The 8,814-nt window shown below is 43.7% G+C and overlaps 1 protein-coding gene across 1 annotated transcript; it reads left to right on the forward strand.

The window, feature by feature from the left end:
* Window positions 1-6,161: 6,161 nt before the first annotated feature.
* LOC145342513 (uncharacterized) lies at window positions 6,162-8,613 on the forward strand. The gene has a single exon (XM_080188074.1). It carries the CDS (start codon window positions 6,454-6,456, stop codon window positions 7,918-7,920), a length of 1,467 nt encoding a protein of 488 aa, XP_080044200.1. The 5' UTR covers window positions 6,162-6,453; the 3' UTR covers window positions 7,921-8,613.
* The last annotated feature ends 201 nt before the right edge of the window (window positions 8,614-8,814 follow it).

Consider the following 8,814-nt stretch of genomic DNA (forward strand, 5'->3'; position numbering starts at 1 on the left):
GACCTGATGAAAGTTATTGGAAAGTGCACGAAATGAGTTCAGGGTGCGTGAGTGTGTTATAATTGACCAAGAGACGAGCTTGGATAAATGAAAAAAAAGAGTCTGAACACGAGTTTCTCAGCATACATGCGGGCTCTGTCTCAGATCGGGCCGTCCTATCTTCGCCTGCCCAGACTCCTGGACCAACTGATGGCCTCGCTAGATAGTTGCACCTGTCATTAACAATATAGAGTTGAGAGTCAGCTGCGGATAGAATGCGCAAACATCTGGCGTTGGGTAATCAAAACGGAAGTCTGTCTGGCGCTCTGGGATCCCATCGATTTGCATGATCTAAATAAACTAAAAATATCCAGTACAAATTTGGATAAACGATTCCTCTATTTCTTTGTTTTTTTTGAAGGAAAAAAGAAGCTGCGCATACAGTTTCATGCCAAGAGCCAGGCATGGAAATCGCGTGCATTTTTCGACAATCTGAGATCAATTTTGTGCTGGCCTTATTATTATTTTCATTATTTTTTTCCCAATTTCCGCACGCCACAACATTGGATGCCTGCGACGAGCGTGTTAAACAGTGTGGCAAGAGTTTAAAATAAAGGATTATTTTGCAGGGCAAGATTGACTCAAATGTGAACTCATATTTAACTCTGCTCACTACACGAGCTGGAATGGGGATTTTACGAACAATGGAGCAAGCCTCTAAGGTGCCGTGGGGCCTATATAGGTCGCGTACCTTCAGCCCCCAGTAACAATGAGTATTGGAGCTGGATTAGTAAACTATCTGCCTGCAAAAATCACCTCAAGTCAATCTCAAAGGTGGTCTGAACAGATCAATTCTCCCTGCGAGGAGGAAGCTACTGCCTAAAAAACTCACACTAAAATGTAGGCAGGGGATTTCGTCCCGATTCTACTGCCCGCCCAAAGATTTAATTTCTTCTTTACATCATCCCTTTGAATAAGTAATACGTTCCCGTTTGTGTTTTAAAAATAAACCCCACTCGACCTTGCAACCGAGGATGATTAATGAGCAAATGTGATCTGGGTGCACGAATTAACATTTCTTTTTCTCAAATTTAACACATGAAACCATTAGCGAAGGTCTCTAATTTTAACATTATGCGAAGGAGAACCCATTTTTTAAAAATCGGTTATCTGTCTGCAAATCTAAGACGTTCTCGGAAGCATTTTTTTTACTTTATTTTCTTTTTAAAACTCCATTTAATAACCAGCCCCTGCTCCGATCGGGAATTACAATGATACTTCTACTGGTTTGCAAAGAAAACACCCACTGGTGGAGTTTGAGTCTCTGGGTCAATGGCATCAAGTGGCAGTAATAGTAACGCCATTGATTGGAAACTTGTCCTCCAGGCACAAGTTTTCGCACGGGGACAAACAGCCCTCACTTAAACACTGTAATCGCTCGCATTTTCCACAAACTGCAGACCTGTTTTTCCATGCCCCCCTTGACTGGACGGCCACCTGCCTACAGGGCCAGTGTATATAGTTCATGACCGAGATAACAGCCGAGTGTAAGCTGCAGTGTAATTTTATATATTGGATTGTATTCTTTTAGGAGGGGAAACACATGGTAATGCAATTGATACCCGCTATTCTTTCGCAATAAACCAAAGCCAGACTAGGAAATTCAAAAGTAAAGCTATTTTTTTTAAACACAAAAAGTGGGATCCGTTTCGAATAGTGAGATATCGAGAGGCGCGCTGTATTTATTTACATGTGCAATATATATTTATTTAATCTGTTTGGAATTAACATGAACCATTTAATTTATAAACTGACCTGTAAAGTGTGGTAGCATTAAAGGTTTTGCTGTTGGTTGCTACTCTATAGCATTAGACATTTGGTGTAATTTATGGAACGGGACGATAACTTGTTTTTTTTTCACTATGAGTACCTTACAACCGCCCCTCCCCCTCTACCCCCCCCCCCCCATTACCTTTCTCCCCATTTTAATTGTTTCCAATACTGAAATGTATATGGTTGCAAAGTGGTATTTTCCTGATCCTTTGCCTAAAGTGAGACGCGCTTTCTATCACACGTTCCCACAGCACAATGCCACCCCGCTTCCCTCCGGGAAACGGACCCAAAGCTGCAGAAGGATTGATAGTAGGAAAATTGTAAGGGCTGCAAGATTTCTGTCAGCAATTTGGCAATGGCTGGTGACTGTCACACAAAGTCGAGAGGACCTGGGAGCGTACCTCAGAAGGGGGTGGGGTGGAGGGGGGGTGGAGGGGGGGGGGAGAGCTAGGGGTGGGGGCAGGGAGGGGTAAATTTGATCGAAGTGTTGAAAATGATGAATGTGTTTTGATATGAAATAAGGAGAAACTGTTTCCTGTGACACAGGTAGTAGTAACCAGAGGACACAGATCGAAGATACTTGGTCAGATTACCAGAGACCAGATAATGAGGCCATTTATAATGTTGGGGACTGGAATGCGCTGCCTAAAGGGGCGGTGGAAGCAGATTCAATAGTAACTTCCAAAAAGGAATTGGATAAATACTTGAAGGGAACCTTTGAGCGGAGGCAATGGCTTACTGCTATTATTGCTAGGCTATTAATCCAGAAACTCAACTAATGTTCTGGGGCCCCGGGTTCGAATCTCACTACAGCAGATGGTGGAATTTGAATTCAACAAAAAAAAATCTGGAATTAAGAACCCACTAAAGACCATGAAACCATTGTCGATTGTCGGAAAACCCAGTCTGCTTCGCTAATGTCCTTTAAAGAAGGAAAGCTGCTGCCCTTAGCTGGTCTGACCTACATGTGACTCCAGAGCCACAGAAATGTGGTTGACTCTGGACTGCCCTCAGGCAACTAGGGATGGGCAATAAATGCTGGCCCAGCCAGCAACGCCCATGCCCCACGGAAAGTGGAACTGAGCCACGACAGATCAGCCATGATCTTATTGAATGGCGGGGCAGGCTCGAAGGGCTAGATGGCCTTCTCCTGCTCCTATTTCTTATGTTCTTATGTTCTTATGAATAAAAAAAAACATTCAGAGGGAAAGAGCAGGAGAGTGAGACAATTCTTTCAAACAGATCTGACAGCCCTGATGAGCTGAATTGCTACGGAATCCCACATTCTCTGAATTTATTTAAATTTTAATTTAACATTAGACCAAAATAAAATCTTTGCCAGCTGTTCTTGAAGGGACTGATTGAATTTCAGGAACAGGCAAGCTCCAAAATGCGATGGGCGAGACTTACAACAACAAAAACTCGACGATTATTAACACTTATAAATTAATTTAATTATCATCCTTTTCCCCATACTTAACAGCGCTGGCAGACCTAAAGATTTTTTCTTATTTACATAGAGAACTCGACACGTTCCTCAGCAACTTCTCAAAGGACTTCACAAGTAACCAATTACTCTGAGGTGCAGTGACTGTTGTTATGTAAATAATGTAACACGGATCGTGTTCACAGTTCCACACATTCTGGAATGCAATGCAGTCTATTGCAGCATGTATGGTCGTTTATAATTATTGTAAAACGGGGCACGGATTGGAGAGCACAATATTGACACTTAAAACATATTGGTCTTATTGCGGTCAGGTATTTTAGGTATAACTCGTTGGGAGATAATTTTGACTGCGGGGGTGGTTTCTTAACTATTATTTAAGATTGAAACACCTGGGACGTTCCACTCGCGCTCGACTGGATCCGATCGAGGCCGGCCAGTTGTAATCAGCCTCAAGTCTGTCAGCATTTATCCAGTCATGGGATCTCTGCGAAAGTCATTATTGCTTCTCAGATTTCAACTTGAAGTTAATTACTAAAATGACAAGCACAGTCCCCACCAGCCTCACTCAAGCCTATCATTGAAGTACGCAGATTGCAGCGCGCGTTAAGCTGAGGTGTAACCACCCGAAAGGGTTATAATAATAAGTCGTGATAATAGCAGTCACCCTCGTCATGACACACCAAGTTCTGGACTAACTCTCACATCACCACCCGCCCTCCCCGCCCCACCCCCCCCCCCGCCCCGCATCCCCCTACACACACACCCTATCCCCACACCTCTGCTTTTTCACCTGACAATTCTGATTGTATCTAAAGGATTGGGTAGCCCACCACCCCCCTCACCCCCGTGTGAATATTTATTATTTTCATTAGCCCGGCCTGGATTCCTCCCAGATGAAACGCCCATTAAACCAAATGCTTTCAAATTAATGGTCGGGCAAAAGTTATGGTGTTTTTTTTGAACGAAAGCAATGTGCGGAGGTCGGGCGACTTCCAAAGTTAACTTTGTGCGTTTGGTAAACTCGAGGAGGGTTCATAGGAACTCTCCCACTCTACAAACCGCCCGATCCACTCTCAGGTCTTTGGCTGGGAAAGGCCCTACCATTAGTTGTTTTCTAACATCCCTTTAACACAAGCCTAACCGAAGAATTATATCAAGCATTGAAGACGATTAAGTTTAAAAAACATATTTATTTTCAACTGTAATCAGAAAGGGAACAATTCATTCACATAAGCTGAAACCCTTGTTATCTTACAACGCTGAAATCTCAGTTAATCCCTGCTCCCCTAATCGGTATTTTCATTTAAGAAATGCTAACCACCGGACTGAGGAAAAGGTATGGCAAGATCACTCCGAACAGAATTAAATCATCCCGTTCTAACCTTAAGGCAGGGCGAAATCTATAGCAGGCGGTTAACAGGATGTCTACTTTGGATGTCTTATTTTGACTGAAACGAAACGTTCTATTTTTGAACATGGGGCAAAAAAAAACTCATTCCAACGCCGAAGAGGTTAACAGGATGTCTACACACTGTGGTCTGTTTTGACATCTTTACGCCATAAGGACAAAGCATTCAATTGTTGAACTTGTTATAAATAAATGCAAAATAAAAACGCCATTTCAAAGCATGCTATTAAGTTACTGTTATTTGCTTTTGGTGTTGGTGGGGAGGCGGCGGGGGCGGGGGGGGCTCGAGTACTATACTGAAGACACACACACACACACACACACACAACTGAAAGCATATTAACATCCCTTTACATTTCTCTGATCTTTTCAAGTGCATTTGTATCCCGAGGAATTTTGTTCTTGAATACACATATATATATAAAATATTTACTGATAACCGCTGCGCTTCTAATTCCTCCCACTTCGCAGAGATGTTCTGGGTGACTGGGCTTTGACAGTATGGGATGGACCTGCAACTGGCGAAGCAAGCCATTGCTTAAAACACACTTGTCCCCACTTTAAAAGTGTTTGACACGGTTTTGTCGAGCCTGGAACGTGTTTCTTCGCTTTTTTTGGTTTCTATCGCGTTTCGATTGTTTTCCCGCAACACAAATGACAGAAAAGAAGGTGCCCTGAATCAAAGTTCCTCGTAACGTTTCTTCGCATTTCCTTCTGCACAATTGGCACACAGTGATATTCGCTCAAGGAACCGAAAGTTTACAAGTCGAAGCGCCCAGCGCTCTATGTAATCATTAGACAGCTGTGATTACTTGCAAAGTTGTTATAATCCCCATTCTTGCTGTAAACAGGAAAAAAAGTATATAATATGAAGCAAGAGGCATACATTAACAATAAAACTGGTCCGCAAGAGAGCTTTTTTTTATCTCTCTATCACTCTTTGCCAAGTTCTCCTTTATTGCAACCCTGTCGCTTGGAACTTTCCTTTTTTTGCAAGTACTCTCCCTGACAGCCTGCGGCCCAATCTATGTTTTGCAGATAACTTGTACGAAATGACCAAATGTGTAGAACAACAAAAGAAACACACACACACGAAATAGAAGGAAAGAAAGTGCCATTGTAAGTCTAAAGCATATCTGCCAGATACAATCCTTTATAGATTTATACGGATTAAAAGAAATGTGTGAATGTTGCAAAAGTTTTCTGAAGTTTGGTACTGAATCTATGTGTGTGTGTGTGTGTGTTGTGCTCAGAGAATCAGCGGTGGACGTGATATTTCAAACATCAGATCAGTGCGTTTATATATTGGGTGCCCGGAAATTTTTCCAAATAAACACAGCTTGATTCAACTTGGGTGGGCAGAGTTATCAACAGACTAATTCTATAAACAAATGAAGGAACAACCGAGCAAGCGATTGGCTGGTACCTCGGAGACACGTGGAGAGAGCTTAGGCTTTTTTTCGCAATGAAATTTAATTAATGTGGGTGGGCTGAGAATAAAACGACTGTTTATCATAGACAATTTATTTTCCAGCGCAAAGTCAACATAAAATAGCAACTTACAACAATTATTTAACATTTTAAACCATGACGAAGGGACAAAGTGGGAACAATCTTAGAGAGGCAGCGCTGACATTTACTGAACTGTAGCATAGAGTCTTGTGGTGGACTCCTGCAAGTCCACTTTTTTTGTGTGTGTTGTAAACTGTGATTTCTTTTGGAAGTTTGAAAGAAAAGAAGAGGCAGAAAAAAAAAGTTTGCTCGGGAGACGCCGCGAAGAGCTATGAACCATATCTATAGCAATCAGTTGCAGCCACTCAATGGGTCAGGATCTGCTGTCTGCTTGAATAGTGGTTCCGCAGTCTACCTGTATGGAGGGGACAGCAGGATGTTCCCTGCTTTGGGATTCAGTGGAAATAACGTGATGGCCAGGCACGAACCTCCTCAAAAGCCACCATACAGTTACATTGCCCTCATTGCCATGGCGATCAAGAGTGTTCCTGAACACAGGGTGACCCTGAACGGCATCTACCAGTTCATCATGGAGCGCTTCCCATTTTACCATGACAACAAGCAAGGGTGGCAAAACTCCATCAGGCACAACCTCTCACTGAACGATTGCTTTATCAAAGTCCCTCGGGAGAAGGGCAAACCGGGAAAGGGTAGCTACTGGACACTGGACCCGAGGTGCACGGATATGTTTGAAAATGGGAACTACAGACGAAGGAAAAGAAAAGCCAAGGGTCAAGGAGCTCAGGAGCAGAAGGAGGCAAAGAGGAACAAAGCAGACAATGGCGAGCAGGGCACAATGGCTGAGGACTTTTCCAAAACTGGGCTAGACCGTGACACCAAACCACGGCCCAACTCTTCCGATTTTGAGGATCTCAAACAAGTAGGTGATTCGCCAGACAATGTTGTTCCAGGAAATATGAGAACTGGAGACAGAACATGCAGAGAGAAGCGGGAAGATTGCCAGCTTGCGTTGGCACCATCAGACATCGGGGGCAAAAGCGTCAAGACACTGGGGTGTGGCGGATTATCATTGCACCCCCCGCTCGCAGCTGAACCTCTTGACCAGGCTGCGACCCGTGCAGTCCAGTGTGGTATGTGGCCCAACCCTTCTACCTCTGCTCTGGCCAGCCCTCTCCCAGTAGCCTCCCCCGTTGAATCTGGATTCACGGCCATCCCAGGGGAAGGGGGATCTTGCCCCCCTTCCGAGGGTAGCCAAGGTGAACAGATGCCAGGAGGAGATGCGAAGGCCGGCTCGCCTACATCAGCTGAGGCGTCCCCCTCCGGCTCTCAGCTGGCACCTCGGGGCACCCATTCACCAGAGGGTGCAGGAACCCCTGGAACCCAAGCTCTGAGTCCGCTGTCCCTGGTTGGAAACGGCAGCCAAGATATCAGGGGGCAAAAAGTTCAGAGTAGTCCCAACCCACACGCTGCACGATCCAAGAGTTTTAGCATAGAAAGCATTCTCTCTAAGAAAAGCCATCACAGCGACAGTAGTTATGGAAAAGACCAAATCGACAAAAACGCCGGGCGCCCAATTTCAAAACTAAACTTACGAAACCTATCCAATAGATGTTCCGGCAATTCGCTTTTAGATACCTCGTCAAAGGTCTGCACAGCTTTTAACACCTCCTTGCCGTTTGATACCCATCAGTTACCTGGTAAATATTATCAAATCGGTTTTCCCTTTTATTCCTATTTTCCACTGACCTGCTCTGAAACATGTTTTAATTTTAAATAGTTCAACAAAAATACACCTGACCCCCCTATGTATGGTACGAAAGCTAATTTTCTAAGCAAAAATCTTTTACAAGGGCCAGAAATTTTATTGAGTTATCAACTGAATATTTATCACACCTACAGAGTGTCGATGCGTTAGTTTTAGTTTAAGACCCACACGTTTAATTGCTTCCAGCAGCCCAACAAGACAGAGACTATGAATCCCTTTTATCCCCTATTGGACAGATTTTTATGATCAGACAGATTTTCATTTACATCGCGCCTTATCGCCCCTTGGAAAAGTCAAAACGTGGGGGGTGGTGGGGGAGAGCTTCACATTGAAATTAAATAGAATTTAAAAAGGGGGCATTATTCTAGCGGCTGCATTCACTGAAAACGCTTTATTTCTAAACAAGAGCATTTAGATGATACAGATTTCAATAATTCATTTGTAAATGTGCAGCCTGGTTAAGCCGGCACATCACGATGTCAACCATTTTATGAGATAGACCCCAGCTGCTTGCGTTAATGTATATCCGAGCAAAGTCATTGTCTGTATTCTGCCACCGTCAAGTATAGTTTTCCTCTCTGTCAGCGCGCCACGCCACAGAGCGCCTCATTTCTTGCAGAGAAATGCTTTGACATCCAGTGTAACTTCTGTTTAGTCCACCGTTTCGCTGCTGATATGTAACACGAATAAACTATCTATTAAACTATCCGGTTTGACCACTTGTATTCTAATTAAGCACACCATTTGTGTTATTTACACTGCCCTGTCTGCTTTCCTTTTTTAAACATCTTTTCATGGCGAAAAACACGATGAAACGTTGAATTGGCACATTTACCGAATTTTGGGAGGGGGCTGGGGGAGGAGAAAACAAGATCACCTGGGCTTGTTCACACCAGGTGAAATGAG

The sequence above is a fragment of the Carcharhinus amblyrhynchos genome, chromosome 4 (assembly GCF_965287045.1).
Source record: "Carcharhinus amblyrhynchos chromosome 4, sCarAmb.v2.hapA, whole genome shotgun sequence".
In the NCBI taxonomy this organism is placed as follows: Eukaryota; Metazoa; Chordata; class Chondrichthyes; order Carcharhiniformes; family Carcharhinidae; genus Carcharhinus; species Carcharhinus amblyrhynchos.

What these genes read in the sequence shown, in the direction of transcription:
- LOC145342513 (XM_080188074.1), top strand. Translation starts at nt 6,454, where the DNA reads ATGAACCATATCTATAGCAATCAGTTGCAGCCACTCAATGGGTCAGGA.